General features: G+C 31.7%; 1 protein-coding gene across 2 annotated transcripts in view; it reads right to left on the reverse strand.

Moving 5' to 3' along the window:
• Positions 1–581: 581 nt before the first annotated feature.
• The window catches only part of BCAT1 (branched chain amino acid transaminase 1), a 104,147-nt gene continuing 85,597 nt past the window's right edge, over positions 582–19,131 (reverse strand). The window contains exons 10-12 of one of the 2 annotated variants that reach the window (XM_031938466.1): positions 18,523–18,597; positions 7,857–7,922; positions 582–6,604 (exon numbers count right to left, since the gene is read on the reverse strand). In XM_031938466.1, the coding sequence (XP_031794326.1) occupies positions 7,881–7,922; positions 18,523–18,597 (117 nt within the window). In that variant the 3' untranslated portion in view covers positions 582–6,604; positions 7,857–7,880. Of the gene's footprint in view, positions 7,923–18,522; positions 18,598–19,131 lie in introns of both variants that reach the window. The other variant, XM_023504472.2, reaches the window with a different exon arrangement.

Consider the following 19,131-nt stretch of genomic DNA (forward strand, 5'->3'; position numbering starts at 1 on the left):
CTTAACTTCCATTTGGCTATTTCATCACTTGTAAAATGGGAATAATAGCACTTACTTCCCAGGGTTATTGTGAGACTCAAATAAAATTGTTTAATATAGTACCTGGCACATAGTAAAAACTATATAATGATAAATACTACTTATATTAATATTTTATCTTGAGAACTGATTTGTGACATTTACATAGTATCTTTTGTCCAAACACTTTTTTACTACTATGAATATACAATTCAATTGATGTAGTAGATTAATTTTTAAGATGAACAAGAAGAGGAAATCTACTCATGATATATTATACAGTAACTTACAGGGAGAAATGATATTTTACAGAAGATAAATCCATATTCTTGAAAGTTTTTTATTTAAGAAATTAATATATTTAACATCAACATGTTATTAATATTTCTTCCTCCTCATACCCTTGTTTCTTTTCCTTCTCTTCAATGTTATTATTTTTAAAATGCTAAAATGACACTGTTTTTACATCCTCTAACCAAAAACCTTGAAGCATCATAAAAATGGCAATTAAAGTTTATTGCATGCATCCAACAATGCTGATTCCTTAATACCACACAAACAGGTGTCCATTAAATTGTTTTATTGAAGAGAGAAATACTGTGTAATTATAGATTGGATGAGGAAAATGCAAACAATAAAGAATGTATCTATTGCCAGCAAAATACAATTATTATAGGTTCTTTAGACATACAAATATAAAGTGTTCGTTCACACCAGATGGTTCATGTGTAACAAAGCCATTATGAGAATTTAATTGTGCTTCTACAAAACCTTTAAAGAAGAATGAGGTAGAGTTTCCTTTACTTTACCCACTATATTTTCCTTACAGATGTTATTATGATGCTTTTAGTGTGTCTGAATCTTTGTAACATAACATCAGCTCAAACATTTATGAAAACATAAGTCTTCCAGAATATTTCTTTCTATCTGCTGAATGACCAATTTTTCTTACTTAAAGAGGATTTCACAAACTGGTACAGAACTAGCCACCTCATAAACTAGGAAATTTAAGACTGTAGTGGCTAAGTTTTATCACTCCAGTGGCAGCTATATTCATATTCAGATGAAAGAAAACAAGATTCAAAAAGTCTACATTTTTAGCTACTTTTTCAATATTCTTAAACTTCTATAAAATCAGGGATAAGACATAATCACTCTAATCTATTTCTCTTTTATCAAGTTTCCATTATTGAATAAGTACATATAATTTCAAATTCTACATGAAGACTATGGTATAAATGGGATATATCTATCTATAGTTGAATCAATTCTTTCAGTTCACTGGGAGCACCTCTTTATAATGATCAACTTATTTTCCAAGATCTGGTCTAACAGCATTTCCTAAAATCTTGGAAATTTATCAGTGAAGTATTATTTTAAGTCATTTCTTGCATTCATCCTATATTACTGTTTATTTTTATGTACATTTTGATAACTGGCTGGAGAAAATACAACTAAATATTTAATTTCACAGTTAAAATTGAAACTACAATATTCATCTAATTCCTGGAGCATTCAAAGTAATCCTTCAATCTGAGAAACAGATAAGAAAATCTGCAATAAATAATTTTATTTTTGTTCCTTATAGTTTTCCTCTCCCCAAGAAAATTTATCATAAAAAAAAACCTAGAAAGGAAAAAGAATTGATAGTACATACAAGAGTTTTATAAAAAGACACTGGATTTTCAAATCTCTAGGATTAACTCCATGTCAGCTCTTTAGTTGTCCAAAGTAGTTTCTATTAGATATCCTAATAAGTTAATTCAATTCAGTAAGCACTTATTAACTGCTTTGTTTATGCTCAGCTTTGCACTACTCAGAGGGAATAAAAGACAAAATTGCCCACAGCTCCTATCACAAAATATGTCTGTGAACTTAAAATGACTTTCTTGAAGATACATAATAACTGGCACTATTTCTATTTGGTCCCTACAATTAGCCTTAGCATAGAAGCCAAGGTTAAAAAGACAAGCAGACTATAAGCATTCTGCAGGGAAAGAGAAATGATCTTTCTTTGGAAGGATGGAAGAAAAATGAAATATTTGTGTTCTTTCTAGAATCATATCCCTTTCTCTTTCATTATCACTCTTGTTCTGCTTCTGAATTTCTTTTCTACATCTTCATTCTGTACAAACTTTAAGAAAGAACTCACTCAATGTAACCTTGGATGTGAATAATTAATTAGATATTATTATCAGTTAATGAACAAAATGACAATTTAATTTGTGCCAGCATTATACTTGGTGGCTCAGAACCTGCACATTATTTTGCAAATAAGAGTTCGGCGATGATGTTAAAATGTGTGGCAAACTATTCAACTGTTAAGTCCTGTTAACAATGGAGATTTTAGTACTAGAAATTATAAAGGCAAAAAGAAATAAGATCTAATAACCTGATTTGACCAGCAAAAAAAAAATTCTCAAAGACTGAGTCTCAAAGATTTTGTATTTTTAGAAGCAAATATATAAGTATCCTAATCACAGGAAATTATTCCAGATGAACATTAAGATTTCTTGAGTCCTGATTTTTTCATTTTTTAAAAAATAAATATAGGAAAAATCCAATAAATATTTTGTTGAAGTGTGTACTTTAAAGTACATTGAAGAAAATTAAAAAATACTAAAACTTCCTTGATAATGAATAAGGATTTTTAAAAAGAGTATTTTTTGGCAACAACAATAAGGACATAAACTTACAACACTTTGAAGAACTGGTATTCAGGAAAGAAACACATTTCACAGACTTGGCTTAAAATTAATCTTCCACCTGTCATTTCCTAAATAGCTTAATATATGATCTAATATATTAAACTAGCTCATTCCATAATACAGTCTCCAGTGAATCTCATTTTCAGATAAGGTTTTGGGTTGTTGTTTTTTTTTTTGTTTTGTTTTGTTTTGTTTTAGAATTAAAAAAAAAACAACATTTTGGTGAGGCAATTGGGATTTGGTGGAACAATTGAACTTGCCCAGTCACACAGCCTGAGGCTGAATCTGAACTTGAGTTGAGTTTACTTCAGGGTTGGGGCTCTGTCCACTGTGCCATCTAGATGCCCCTTCAGATAATATTTTGCACAGGAACTTTGGACTTAGCTCTCTTAAGGATTAAGAAGTACAGTGGGAATACTATTATCTGAGCTTTCTTATAAAAAATGTTGCATCAATTTAGTATAACCCAGAATAGCTACATCAACATAGCATTAGTTAATTAGGAAATGACATATCTTATGCCATATTCAGTGGCTGAGTGGTAAGTAGAGAATTCCCTACAAGAATTAAAAGAAGAAATAGAAAACAAGCAGTTTTCATTGAAAAGGATAGATTAAAATATTCAATATGCTTTTCCCTCCAATAATTTTTCTACTAACTTATTCTCCTTTTTGTTTAAATGTGTCAAATACTATCCATCCTGTACTTCTAGATTGTAAGCTCCTTGAAGGCAATAACTACATTCTGGATTCAGTTCCACAACATCTAGATGTACATTTTCATGCAACTTTTAAATCACTGAGCAACTGTTAACCAAATGTATTATTATGATTGCAATCAAGAAGACAATCTTAAACAGCAATATTCTTAGCATGCTGCCAATCAAATGGGACTTTTTAAAAGGAAATCAGATGAATAAAAAATTGGCAATTCTTATCCCAACCAACCTATTTGAATAAAGTGTCCACAAATTCTAATTGCTAGGTATAAGTATAGTTCATTTAGAGCTTAGATATTTAAAAAAGAAATAATCATCATTTTATGAAAGAATCCACAGACTATATTTCATGGATATGAAATGCTATAAAGAACCACTGGTAATGCTTCCATAACAGCTACCAAAGTGGCCTGCTTCATTTTCATACAGAAGACTTTGAATCAAAGAAAGCCTGGATGACTTATTGCATGAAGCATACCAAGTGTGAACTCAAAAAATTTCTCTGTTAAAGAACAAATATGGTTTGTTTTCTGGTTATACACATTTCCTTAGATACAAGGTACAATTATCACCTGTTTTCAGGGATAAAGAAAAACTATTTAAGGAAAAGGAATACAAGTTTAACATGCTCAGTGAGAGAGAGAAGACATAAATAATTTTAAAATGGCTATCATGGGGCTTCTACCTCCCTGCCATAGGGTCTTATATTTAAAAACAAAGTCCTTTAACAAAATCTACCCCAAAATGACCCAAGATGGTTCTATCTCCATGGGCTAATGGAAAAATTATTTTTAGATACTAAAATTAAGGCAATCCATCACATTAACACAGTTCTATCACTGGCTTCTGATATTTATTTCTTGCTTTCCTAAAAGTGGTAAAACTGGCTTTCTTCACAAACTTGATATTATCAGTTATTAGATTGTTTTCTTTCCTCCTGTAATGCTATAATTCAACTCAATAAGCTTTTAAAGTACCTGCCATATTCATAACATTGTGCTATGCCCTTGGAGAGCTAAAGAAAAAAAATAATCTTTTCTATCAAGGAAATGAAATGAATTGCCTTTAACAAAGGTGTACTTCCTAGAGAGATGGAATTTTTGGATGTTAAAGCTGGAAGGGCCACTGTAGTATATCTAGTCTGAATTTTTCTGATGATATGGATGTCCAGGAAGGTAGACTGATTTATTAAATATAAAGAGCTGGTTAGTAGAAGAATGGAGATTATAATCTGCATCTCCTCACTCCCAATCCAGAGACTACTCTCTACAAGGTTTAAATAAAAGATTCTTTGCCAGAGTTCCTAGGTCAGGCACATAATGAATCACTTTATCATTTAAGTTATCTAACCAGTTTTGAAAGCTCAAATTGTTAATTTTCTTTTATTCTTTCTGATAAGTCAATTCTCTATTGTATCTAAGGAATGTGCTGATCTAATTTTTCATTCTTTGATTTTGCACTCTTTAAAAATGAATCTGACAAAGAAAATGTTTGATGCCAGATGGGAGTTATAAGTACAAATTAAGCAACATTTCCATTTTGGTAGATGTCTGATATCACATGAAGTGAAATATTTCATTTTTAAAATCTTGATTTCTATTGATGTATAAAAATCTGGGGGATAGATTTGATCTGAAAGTAATAACTCAATAAAGGAGAGGAAAAAGGAAAATGCAAAACAACTATTAATCATTATCACTTTAAGTAACATCAGTTCTGTTTATATGCATGCTCATGTGAGTTCCTGAATCTCATTTGATCAACCCAATTAAACATTAAATAATTGCAGTCAATTATGCAAATATCAGCAACAGTATTAATTTGTTGATCTTCTTTGAGCAGATTAGGCTCACATGTTCCTAATGTTAGATTATTTTATGTCTTAAATGATCAATTAGTGTTACTATAACTAACTGTTGAAAAATAGATAATTGCCTAGTTATAATGTGTTACTATTGCTATATTAATCCACCACAATTAAACAAATAGAACACAGAGAAAAAAGATGTGCAGATGTTCTTTCCCAATTCATTTAACAAGTTAGTAGCATAGTTAGTTCTAATTAAAATAGTAGACAAGATTGTGCATCCTAATATGTTCTCCCCTTGACATTCTCTCCATAAACTGAGACACACCCAGATTTTATGGATAGGGCACTGATCTTACAATCAAATGATTTGAAAAATATTCACTTCCTGCTTCAGATACTTCAGTGGGGGACTATGAACAGAATCACTGAACCTCTCTCATCTGTTGGGGATTAAAATACTTAATTTATCTACCTCATAATATTTTTTGGTGAGGAAAGTGCTTTGTAGACTTCAAAGCACTGTATAAATGTGAGTTATATCCTGAAGGACTAAGTATATCAGAAAATGCCTGACATGGACCAAATAGTGATCATGGAAACCACACAGACAATTTCAAAACTAAATTTAAAAATGGCATTTTAAAGGACTAACAAAAGCAGCTCCTTTTTTTTTTCCTGTGGAGCAGAAGTTGTTTTGTGTGTGTGTGTGTGTGTGTGTGTGTGTGTGTGTGTGTGTAATGGACTCCTTTTGGTAATCTGATAAAGTCTATAGATCTGTTTTTTTTTAAATACATAAAATAAAGCACATAGAATGCCAAAGGGAACCAGTTATACAGATATAGTTGCCAAAATGTTTGTTTGTTTGTTTTTTTTAAGTCTACAGATCTGATTCCAGTCTTTTCTAGGTTATCATTTCTGAAGTGAAGTCAAAAGATTTACTAAGAGAAAAATAAATCTTAAATATTAAGTGTGGGAAGGACAATCTTATATTTCTCAGGAGCAAGGTCTGAATTAGGAAGTATCTTCCAGGATAACAACACATCAAAAAAACTTATAAAGAACATTTTCATTATCTTCTTCATTCCAGAATTCCCCTCTTCCCTCCATACAAATGCATATGCTCTATCTACAGCCTCTATTTGTAGCAAAGAGTACCTATTAAATCAGAGCAGATCTTTCCATCTTATTACAGCTGAAAAAATTAAAATAGGGAAATATCATACAATTCACTATTATTTCTCTCACTAGAAATTCATGAATATTTCTTATAACTCTATCTCTCATTTCAAGGCACAAGGCAGAATAATTCTTCTATCTTGTCATGTGTGTTTCTTTGGGTATCTCTCCAGGCTGGTGATGCAGCAGACCATGGGAAATAAAAACAATATGAGATAAATATACTAACTATAAGAATCAAACACAAATGACAAACATTTTCAATTAAATAAAGATAGTAAGAAGTACAGTCATACCTTTATGAAATTGAATTATGTTCTGTGCTTACAATTTATTTGAAAAAAAAATGTAAACCCAAAGCTCTCTTTCACAGTTGTCAATGATAATTCAATTCTTCAATAAAATTGTTTTTGTGATTAGAGAAGAGTACAGGCCACTATGAAGTTTGAAAGAATCTTTAAAAAGGAGGAAGAGTACATTCCCCAAGAAGGAAGCTCCTTATGTATCTAATACCATACAGAGAAATTTAGAAGTTCAAAAAAAAAAATTTACAATGTATTTTAGTTACAAGATAAGTGCTCTATATCTAAATGCTAGCATGTGGAGGTTAAATAGATTAGAAAAGGAGAGAATGAGTGAGTAATAATGAACTAAAGTGCAGATTATTAGCTGAGATATTGAGGAAAACCCCTTGAGGCTCCAGGTGCAATGACAAGGAACTTTGCAAACTGAAGCCTCCCTGGAGAACACCCCCCTGTGAATATGTAATAAAAGAAAAAAAAAACCATAAGGTTCTAACAGAAGGTTATTAATGACATTTTAGATCCAGAATTTAGCATAGGGATCATTATCCTCTGTGGCAATATTTCTGTGGTGTAGAAGAGAAGAGTAAAGCAAAATGTTTTTGGCAGAGGGGAATTCACTGTGAAACCCAAGTGTAAGAGCAGAGAGCAAATCCAGCTTTTCCAATGTTTCAAAGAAAAACAGAGAAAAATGATAACCACAGAGGAAAAGAGCATCCTACTGATGTTAACATCTTTAGGAAGCATAAATGATAAAAATCATCTGAATCAGCTTTTAGTCATTCAAGTCTCCTTTGGTAAATAAAAGGGAGGAAGGGTAAAATGCTTAAGGGGCAAAGGAAGAAGAGCATATTTTCTTCTAAATCATGAGTACAGAGAAGGCCACTAGAGGAGGCACTAAAAGTTGTGAGGAAAACTCTATATTATATGGCTTACATCTTAGCTACTTACTATAACAAGGCAAGCTTACTGAAGAAAGTAACATGATTGTTATTTCTATTCTCTGGCATGTGGAGGCAATCACCCCCAGGAACACAATGATAATACATTACATACAACTATAAACTGGCAGCCAAACAAATCTATCACAAATCTAAACACAATGGCTTGCCCCAGTAACATACAGATAATATCGCCTGTGTTTTCATTCAAGACACCAAGATTGTCCAGTCGCTTGGTTCTCTTCCATACTGCAACAAAAACAAGATAACACATTTCATGAATGAGAAATGCTAGTGAAGGAAAAGCTTAAGATTAAATCCTAATAAAAAAACCAATAAATCCAATAAATAGATCAATTTCATAGAAAAAAATCAAAAATCAAGGAAAGAAAAAACACAAAGTGAGATTTAAAAAATTTATTTTTTATTATCTGGGGAAAAAAAGCTATAAAAATATCCATACTCAATGATCAAACTTCCAACTTTTATAAGAACCCTCTTGTATATACTTTATTTCAAGGAGCTATGATTTTTGTCAATGAGGGCATATTCCTCATTGTTGTAAATCACTATCTTTTTATGAATTAGAAGACAGTTTTCGAAAACTGCCAAAACCAAAAACTCTCATCACTCTACAAGCCATCCTGCATGAGCCTTTCTGAGTTTAGCTAGGGTAATTCTTCAAAGCCTTTCCAGCTTAGGTTTTGACTTGTGACAATAAAGGAATTTACTAAAATGTATGGGCAATTCATCTGAAACTTGTAGTCCTAAAAAGTTGCCTAAGACACTAAGAAATTAGGAGAACTCCTTATGATTCCACAAGCTGTATGCATAAGAAGTCACTCTTGAACCCAAATCCAAATGATTCCAAGAGTGATGCTTGATCCACTCTAGCCATGAGAAAGAACAGGAATGATTCATTACTAAAGTCAACATATCATTAATCTATTACTTAGACCTCTTAGCATCTTTAAAAGCTCTGCTGAATTGCTATATCTTATGAGGTCTTCCCTAACTTTTTCCTCTCCCCAGCTGTTACTGCCTCTTCTCTGGAAATACATTTTATGTAGAATATCCCCCAAAGTCTTAATACAGCTTTAAGATATTAAATTTTATAAGTATGAAAGTATATTTTACATGCCATTTTCTCCAAAAGAATGTAAGTTCCTTAAAAACAAGGACAATTTCATTTTTGTAATCTGTTCATATGTTGTTATTCATAAAACCTAGCTAGGGCATAGTAAGTACTAAATAAATGCTAAATGACTGCTTGTCTTTTTCAAGTACAGCCATGTAAACATTTGGCTTTTGATAGAAAAAAGAATATAATATAAATTAACCAACTGTTATTATCTCTGCTCAAGATCAAAGAAGACAATGTACAAAAGTGTTTTGTAAACCTTAAAGATACTACATACAAAATATTTTTAAATGTTTAAATACTGGCTAACCTATTAAATTAAAATTGTCTACCATATTTCACATCAACAATTCTTTCCTTTATTCAAAAATTCTTGGTCTCAATCAAAGCCATATGAAAACAGGTTTGTATGTTTTATTTAATCAAAGTACATCTGCAAAAGGTCAGTCCTATCATTCCCTAGGCTCCCTCTTTACCTTTGAAAAAAGATCTTTCTATGTGTCTGTTTCACTGTCTGTGTATGTCTCTCTTCTCTTCCCTCTCTCTCTGTGTCTCTCTGTCTATCTCTGTTCCTCTGACTCTATCTCTCTCTGTGTCTCTCTTCTCTCCCCTCTTCCTTCTCCTCCACTTATATTCTCTACCATCCTTCAAGCTAAAGTCCTATCTTCTACAAGAAGGTTCCTCCCTCCCCAATCTCTTTACTCTTAGAGTTTTCCTTCTGAGACTTCTCTTAATTTTTCACACATATGTATGTATAATTTTCTTTGTACTTAGTTATTTTCTTGTTGTCTCCCCTTTTTGACTGTGAGCTAATTCAGAGCAGAACCTTCTTTTTGCCTTTCTTTGTGTACCCAGAGCTTAGCATGATGCCTGGCACACAGTGTTTAATAAATGCCAGTTCACTGACTGGCTGACAGGGAGTAGTAGACTCAAGAATAGGTCCAAATGATAGGCTGAATCAGGCTTGTTCGTTAACCTTCAGTATATTCTATGTGAGATTAAACTTAAATTCTAGATTCGTTTTTCATTCTAAAAAGTGATTGGTTCATTATTTCATATTACTTCATATTGGTTCACCATTTTCAAAGAGAAGATCCCATTGCTTCATGGTGACATATACAGGTCAAATAATTTCCCAAGTTTTTCTTAGCAACAGTATGATGGAAAGATGTCTTTAATTTGTATTTCACATATTTGGCAAGTCTTAACCACTTTACCACTCTGTGCACTAGTTTCCATTTGTATAGTGAGGATAACATCTTATGAACAGACCTCTTTGGGTTGTTGTAGGAATTAAATCAACATGGGCAGCTAGGTGGTACAGTGGAGAGAGCGGTGGTCCTGGAGTCAGGAGGAACTGAATCCAGACCTAGCCTCAGATACTTAGAAGCTGTGTCACTTAACAAGCATTGACTCAAAAAAAGAGAATTAAATAAAATGTTTATACAACCATTTTTCAAACCTTAAAGTACTATACCGATATGTTTTTATTAGGACTATGACAAGTATGGATGAATTGTCTTTTACACTCAAAAGAAAATTCTTGGCAACAAAACCAGAAACCATATTTGTCAAAGTACAATCACCTGCCTTCTATCACCACTAAAAATGTAATCAGTGATGTCCCTCAAGTTATAATTTGTAATTCTTACTGTAAATTCTACTGAACCACTTTCAAAGCTTTGTAAATCCTCTTACACATGAAAAACTATGCTTTGTGAAACTATAAGAAGTTATAAAATTAGTCAAGAGACAAAATTATCAAGTGTCTGGAAATTGCATGTTGGCCCGCACTTAGGTTGTGGGGGAGAAGAGGTTAGCATGGATTTAGCAAGGAAATAAAAAGGAGATCCTCTTACTTCTAAAATAACTTTTACATTTCTAGTTAAAGTTTAATGGAAACTAAAATGGATTTTGTAATAAAGATCTAATGACCATTCACCTGTGAAAGTTATCATTAGCTAAGAAACTGATTTGAATTACATTTCATTCAAAACACAGATTTCTAACCACTATCAGAAAGCACAAGCCTACTCCTATGTGGACCATTTTCACCCTGACTCTCCCTTGAATAAGTTGCTACTTTCACAAGCTGTCGCTTACTTCCTTTGATCCCAACACCCACTTATCAAAACTCAGAGAAACAAGGGTAATTATTTCATTCTATCCAAATCTTTTGCCCTAATCTTAGAATCCAGTCATCTATGTTTTACTCCAAGAAACAAGAGCAGTTTATTCAATCAATTGATAACTTAAGGATGAGTTTATTTATTGATTCTCTCACCAGGCTTTCCTTAAATATTTTCTTCTTTTAAAAGTTTTTCATGTTTTCCTGAAATGATACTTATCATAATCTTCAATTATCCTGCATAATATTTTTCAAAAATTTTATATTCTAAGTTGATGTTAATTGCCAAATGTCTCTCTTCCTTTAGCAAAGAGTTCAAATTTACTGGCTAAGATAGTTTCTAAAATCTTTTGGTTTTGCTGATATGGTAATTGATTTACATTGGATAAACTTAATTACAAAATAGTTTAATACAATCATTGTCTATATCTATTTCTCTATTTGCCATCTGAAGTCATCAATAACTTGTTTAAATAAGTCAGATTTAAATTATTTTCATCACATATCATATGTCTCATTTTTATTGTCTTTTAGCTTTGCATTACCTATGATCATTGTTCTAATGAATTCTTGATCTGGATAGACAATATCAGATTTAAGAATTATTTCCACATTAGCAGTGAATTATTTTGAATCTGGTCAAATGTGATCCATTTCATTTTTTCATGTTATTTGATGCTACTTATATTCTGGTTCTTTTCTCAAAATATTCACAATCTAGATGTGGGAGTTCTGTGTAGTCTACAAGCCTGTACCTTTTCTCATTTCTTATACTTGAATCATATTTTCAAATGTATTTGATTAAGCAGAGTCAAAGAATAGTCATTAGTGGTTCAGGATCAACTTGTAAAGAGATTTATAGAATACTGTCCCAGAAGTTTGTACTTAGTCTTATGCTATTTAATATTTCTAACATATCTGCAAATGACACAAGGCTAGGAAAAATAACTAACACACTATACAGAATCAAAATCCAAAAAGTTTTTGATAGGTTAATACACTAGAGTGCATCAAACATAACCACATTTGATAATATAAATATAAAGTTTTACTTTGGGGTTCAAAACACTAATTTCATAAGTACAAGATAGGTAGTTTTTGATAGGTTAATACACTAGAGTGCATCAAACATAACCACATTTGATAATATAAATATAAAGTTTTACTTTGGGGTTCAAAACACTAATTTCATAAGTACAAGATAGGTAGATATGGTTAGATATCAGTTTATTAAGAAATGATCTTGCAGATGTCCTAGGCAGGACAAACAGGATGATGAAGGTCTTAAATTTCAGATTTTTAAAAGATTGATTAAAGTATTTACAGATGTTTAGTCAGGAGTAAAGAAAATTCAGAGGGGTCGATGGCCGGTATCTTGAAGACTTGTTCACATTCGGCCACAGAAGGCAGAATAAAAAATACAGAGAAAACTTCATAACAACTAGTTTTGTCCAAAAATGAAGCATACTTCTTCAAGAGGCAAAAGGTTCCTGATCATTAAAATGTTTTTAAGCATAGGCTAAATAACCACTCCCATTCAGTGGAAATATTATAGGACAACTTTTTTTTTAATATGGGTCAGACTAAAATGGTCTCTGAAGTTCCTTTCAGTTCTGAAATTCAAATATCCTATTCTATTCATTTCAGTTATCAAGTGTCAGTTATGTTTATTCAATTTGGAGAGGAGAATGAAGTTCTTTGAAGAATTCTGTGCCTCCTAATCCTCTCAACTGTTGTTGCTCCATCATCTACAATTATTTTCATGGAGGTCTTTTTGGAGGTCTTATCATGATCACTACAAAGCAAAATGACCAAATAACTCATGAAATTATAATTTTTATTGCCCTTGATTACACAGCAATTGAAAATTGCCTCAATCAAAACCAACTGTCAATTACTTGGTGAATTCTTCAGAAAAAACTTATGTCATTTCTTTGCTAGATAAAATTTCCCATTTTCTCATTTCAATCATAATGAGAATATCTAGACTGATCTGATTGAATTCCTCTAAAAGTATTTGTTGCTCATCAAGAATTTCTCATTTAGGGTTATTCACATGTGTTTATATTTGCAGACTACCTAAACTGTGTAATTATTTGCGTCTTCTGTCCTTTTTCCCCTACCATCCTGTCACCATCACCACCCAACAAATGAGAATGAAAAGAATTTTACATTCCCTTTGTTTCATAGGCTTATGTGTCCAAAAATAAATAAATAAAAAATCATTCCCAAGAAGCATTTCTGTGTTTACTGAGACTTGTCCTTGAAAAGCAGACATAACTTGTTGCTGGAACTTTACTAAAAGCCTTTATATCGATGCAAAGCTTATACTCTTTGGGCATAATCTGTTGGGCATTAAGAGTCATGATGAAGCATCAGATTAAGACTTCAAACAGGTATGAAAATGATAATTCTATGGCCAGGTGTGGTCATATCACTCATGGTAAAACAACGATTGTCAATAGATTTTTACTATCTATCAACACATACACACATATATAGCAATGTATGAATATATGTGTGTGTGTGTGTGTGTGTGTGTGTGTGTGTGTGTGTATGTATTCTTGGGTCCTTTCAACCCAGTTAAATAAGACATCCAATTATGTTCTAAGCAAGATGACCTGACTGATTAATTTTTACAAGGAAAATGAAGTTCTCTGATGAACACAGAAAAAACAAAAAGTACACAGAGTATGACCTTCCTAGAGAAATTAGAGAAACACAGATATTCAATGTTTTCTGTATTTTATTTTTAAGATTTTTAAATCTCCTTAAATAATCATAATTTATATGGGACATGTTGAATGAATAAATAGAATGATTGTAGTTAACAACAATATATTTATGACTAATCAATTAAATAACTATAAGATAAAATATACTCTTAGATGTAAGGTCCACACTTTCCTTCCTATCTGTCCTTCTACATTTATTTCATATTACTCCCTTTAAATGTCCCAATGTTTGAGTAATACTGAATTAACAGCTGTTTGCTTGATCCCATTCAGTACGTCTTCTTTTCTTGACTACAAGCCAATTCATATACCCACAATATGCTCCTTCTAAATTTCTTCCTTCTTTTCCTTCAGCCCCCATCTCAGATTTTCTTTCTTCTATAAAGTCTTCTGTGGTTTCCTATCTCTTTAGGGAACTTTGTCCAAATCCCTTTTTTGGGCTTGTCACTTTATGATCTGTACTGAACTTATGTATCTTTATAATCTTCCTTTTATGGAGAAAAAAGGTGGGGGGAAGCATTTATATATATCACCTACTAGGTGGTAGGCATTATGTTAAGGACTTTATTTATATTATCTCATTTGATCTATTACCCTGTATGTACCTATAAAGAAGGTACCATCCTATTTTTCCATCTTTATATCTTTAATGTCTTATCTAGAAAATGCTTAATAATGAAGTCTATTTTTTAATGAATTCAATTGAAAAGGATACATTTATAAAATTTTAAGTTTCCTGACTGCAATAATATGAAGTTAATTCAATTTTAATTATTATTGATCGAGATGAAAGATGTAAAGTATGTTGTAAACCTTAAAGTGCTGTGTAAATCACCTGTCAGATTGGCTAAGATGACAGGAAAAAATAATGATGATTGTTGGAGGGGATGTGGAAAACTGGGACATTGATTCATTGTTGGTGGAGTTGTGAACGAATCCAACCATTTTGAGAAGTAGTTTGGAACTATGCTCAAAAAGTTATCAAACTGTGCATACCCTTTGATCCAGCAGTGTTACTACTGGGATTATATCCCAAAGAGATTATAAAGAAGGGAAAGGGACCTGTATGTGCACGAATGTTTGTGGCAGCCCTTTTGTAGTGGCTAGAAACTGAAACTGAATGGATGTCCATCAGTTGGAGAATGGCTGAATAAATTGTGGTATATGAAAATTATGGAATATTACTGTTCTGTAAGAAATGACCAACAGGATGATTTCAGAAAGGCCTGGAAAGACTTACACTAACTGATGCTAAGTGAAATGAGCAGGACCAGGAGATCATTATATACTTCAACAACAATACTAGATGATGACCAGTCCTGATAGATCAGGCCATCCTCAGCAACGAGATCAACCAAATCATTTCTAATGGAGCAGTAATGAACTGAACTAGCTATACCCAGAAAAGAACTCTGGGAGATGACTAAAACCATTACATTGAATTCCCAGTCCCTATATTTATGCACACCTGCATCTTTGATTTCCTTCACAAGCTAATTGTACAATAATTCAGAGTCTGATTCTTTTTGTACAGCAAAATAATGTTGTGGTCATGTATACTTATTGTGTATCTAAGTTATATTTTAATATATTTAACATCTACTGGTCATCCTGCCATTTAGGGAGGGGTGGGGGTAAGAGGTGAAAAATTGGAACAAGAGGTTTGGCAATTGTTAATGCTGTAAAGTTACCCATGTATATATCCTGTAAATTAAAGGCTATTAAATAAAAAAAAAAAAAAGAAAAAAAAAGTGCTGTGTAAATACTAATTATTATTATTCATTTGAATTTCAAAAATGTTCTCTCATAGATACTAGATTTTCAGTTTCGTCCTTGAAATGTAGTTATCTTGAAAAAAGAAGAGATTCTTCTCACTAATGGATCTAGAGCACACTAAAGTTGGTACATATCAATATTTCTAACTATGAACTGATTATTTCATTAATATTCCAGAATCAAAATTTTGTTTAAATAATTTTTGTTTTAGAAGTATCTCTCAAAGATATCTAGATTTAATGGAGATAATACATAGAAATGTTTTGGGGAAAGATGCTTACCTTATTAAAATAAAACACTATACTTAGCATATTTTGTTCTTTCAAATGATCTAAAAATCATTTTAAAGACATCTAATTCAGAATTTGTGGAAATTTTCTTGAAAAATACAAGTCTGGAAAAACTCAGATTGTTTTTTTTTTCCTTCAAAGAATATAAAGGTAAAAAGTACCTCTCAAAACCTTAAAGATGCTGAAATCTGCCTGGTTACCCATGTACGGGGATAGTCCCAGAATCTTTTTTTACATCTCCAGGACAAAAGAAAAGAAATACCAACAATATAATGAATGTTCCCTAAATATAATCGTTCAGCATTATTTGGGTTGGAGGTATACACAGGGAATTCTTCTCTTTAACAAATGTAATCAGCATTTGGAGTACTCTCTTCCTAGGAGGTATTTGTAAAATCCATCTAACTAAGAGACAGGAAAATATAATTATCTAAATGGGATTAAACGATTAACCATGGGGATCCTTACTCATATATGGAAGGTTAAAGAGAAAGCCAAATTTGTGGTGGGGCAGGAATGTTTCCCCTGTGGCATACTGGCAGGGCTCTCTGAAGCTTTTACACAGTACTTTGTGGGGAACATCTATGTTTCCATGTAATGTTAGACAGATCAAATGCACCACATGGAGCAATTCTAGGTTTTTCTTTGAATGGGTATTGAAATTATTTTTCTTGGAGAGAAATAGACAACCTAGTGGCTTGGCTGACAGTATCAATTTGCCACTGTGTGAGAGAACAATTTCAAGATTCCTCTGGGTACTATTCCCACAGGCACAAAAGGAAAAAAAGACCAAGGTCACAATCTTATATTTAAAATGAATAATCATTTCCTATTCAAAAATTTTGAGTAAATAGTATCTTTTTTTATTTTTAATGCACAAGTGATTATTATTGGTATTTCATGAGTGTGGGGAATTCCCTATGCAGATAGAAAAATTCCTCCAAGGCAGATTAAGAAAGTTCCCTTGATTTCTAAGATGTTGACTGACTTGTCCCTAGTTATATTGGCAGCATGTAGTAGAGAAAGGCTTTTTTTAAATATGGAAGGATAATTTTAATTAGGAAAAAAAAGTAATATGAACAATAGTCAACGTGCTAAAGTATTTAAACAAAATATAACATTTGTAAACAACTGTATAACAAAAGCCTTCTGAACATACTAATGTTGTTATAAGGAAAATATTAGTGGTTGATTTTTGTTTGACTTTAAAAATTAGAGGAATAAAATTTTTCTTCACATGTATTTTTAAAATAGACCAGAGGGACATCTTGAACTTAGTTCTTTCTGGTTCCAAGCCTTGGTCGTATATATAGTATGTTTCTCTTGGATGTCTCTCTATGTTATACTAACTGTACCAAAGTCCAATGATTTTCTTTTCTTTTCAGTAAAGATTTCTGTATAATTAGCTTTTACTATAAATCACATGACAATTCTACCTGAACTTTTATTTCATTTTGACCAAAAGCACAAAATTACACATTGAATATGTATGTCATTTTCTGTTATCTTTTATTTCTAAACTTTTTCACTGATAAAATTTCTAATCCTTTACTGAATTTTTCAAACTACTCTCATTCATTTTTTGTTCTTGCCCTTTTTTTCTTTTTCACAAGGTGCTTTTACATTGTTTAAATTAATTCTTTGTTATTGTTATCTACCAAGTCACAGATAGAAGACTGTCCAATAATTCTCTTTGACAGTGTTTAATCTATGTCTACTTTTTAAGGTTATAAATCAGATAATCCAAAATAGATATAATAACTTTCCTTCCATGATGATTACCAATATGAAACTGGGTTTCTGAAAGAAGTTTTCAGTGACTCTAAGGGGAAATAGTCAAATCAAAGATATATATATATATATATATATATATATATATATATATATATATATATACAGATATCTATATATCTATATATTACCCATAATGTGTTTTATTAGTATCAAGAGATAATATTTCTAAAAAGTGCTTAGAAGAATACCTGATTCACAATAGACACTATGTAAATGCTTACTGCCTTCCTCCCTTTTTTTTTTTTTGACGCAGTCTGACAGCCAGTCAATGAGCATTTAATAAGCATTTTCAGAATACTAAGAATTGTGCTGAATTTTGAGGATACAAAGAAAGGCATAGGCATATCACACTTTGTAGGGATTTCTTATTCTTAATTTTTGTTTATTTATAACTGTTGACATTTTCATTTTGATACATGGATTTAATTTGTATAGGGAACTCCCATTAATGAAAATCACTATACCAGTAGAGATAAGTAGTTACAGAGTATATCATCTAAGAGAATTAATTGATCAGCTTGTCAACAAGCATTAAGATTTTCCAGGCAACATGCTAAGTGATGAGAATGCAAAAACAAAAATATGGTTCTTTCTCTCAAGGAGCGCCTTTATAAAAGAGAAAATACATACTGATAAGTAAATAGAAAATGTATACTAATTGAATAGCAATTAATAATAACTAGGGAAATAAATTACTATGAAAAGAGTTAGTTAGCTTCTTAGTGCTCCCTGTACATAGTTGTTTTTTTTATAAATGAGAGTTTATATGTATGTATTTTCTCTTTACATCACATACTAGTAAGCTCCTGAAAAGGAAGGAAATTTTTTATTTCTGTCTTTGTGACTTCAGTGTTTAATTCAGTGTCTGGCACAAAGTAAAAGCTTAATAAATGTTTACTAATGAAATTAATTTCAGTTTTCTAAGTATCTTTAGATGCAACTATTGATTGAATTTAAAAATCATATTAAATAAATAAGCACTTACCTGTATGTCAGTAAGTTGATTTAAAATACGGGTGGCAAGCTTAGGACCATTTTCCATCGTTGGAACATGAATATTCTAGGAAGGAAGAGGAGGAAAGTAATTTAAAGAAATGCATGTGTACTGTGAAAATTTCAAGACTGAGAACACAGCTTGGTAATCTAGCAAATTAGAAAAACTGCCAGACCTCTTATCTTTTGGAAAGCATATATACTATAAGTGACTGTTCAACCTTAATATTTTCTGATGCCTAAGTTTTATTGACTTTTTTTTCCCCAAAAACAAATCATTGAGGTAGCTGGGTAATATAATGAATAGACTGCTGGACCTGCAGTCAGGAAGACCCCAGTTCAAAGTCTGCCTCAGCTATTTACTAGCTCTGTGATCCTTGTCAAGTCATTTAGAATATGTCTGCTTCAATTTCCTCATGTGTAACATGACAACACTCAGAGTTTTTGTGACTAAACTGACTAAACAATCTATTCCCTTCCCTCAATGCATATTTTCTCCAGTTTGTGTTCATTTTTCATTTATTATATATGTATCATTTATTACTTATTCTACTAACCTGAATCAGATTTAACATTTTCAAGTTGAATTCCCAGAAATGGC

Source organism: Sarcophilus harrisii, chromosome 5, assembly GCF_902635505.1.
Source record: "Sarcophilus harrisii chromosome 5, mSarHar1.11, whole genome shotgun sequence".
Lineage (NCBI taxonomy): Eukaryota > Metazoa > Chordata > Mammalia > Dasyuromorphia > Dasyuridae > Sarcophilus > Sarcophilus harrisii.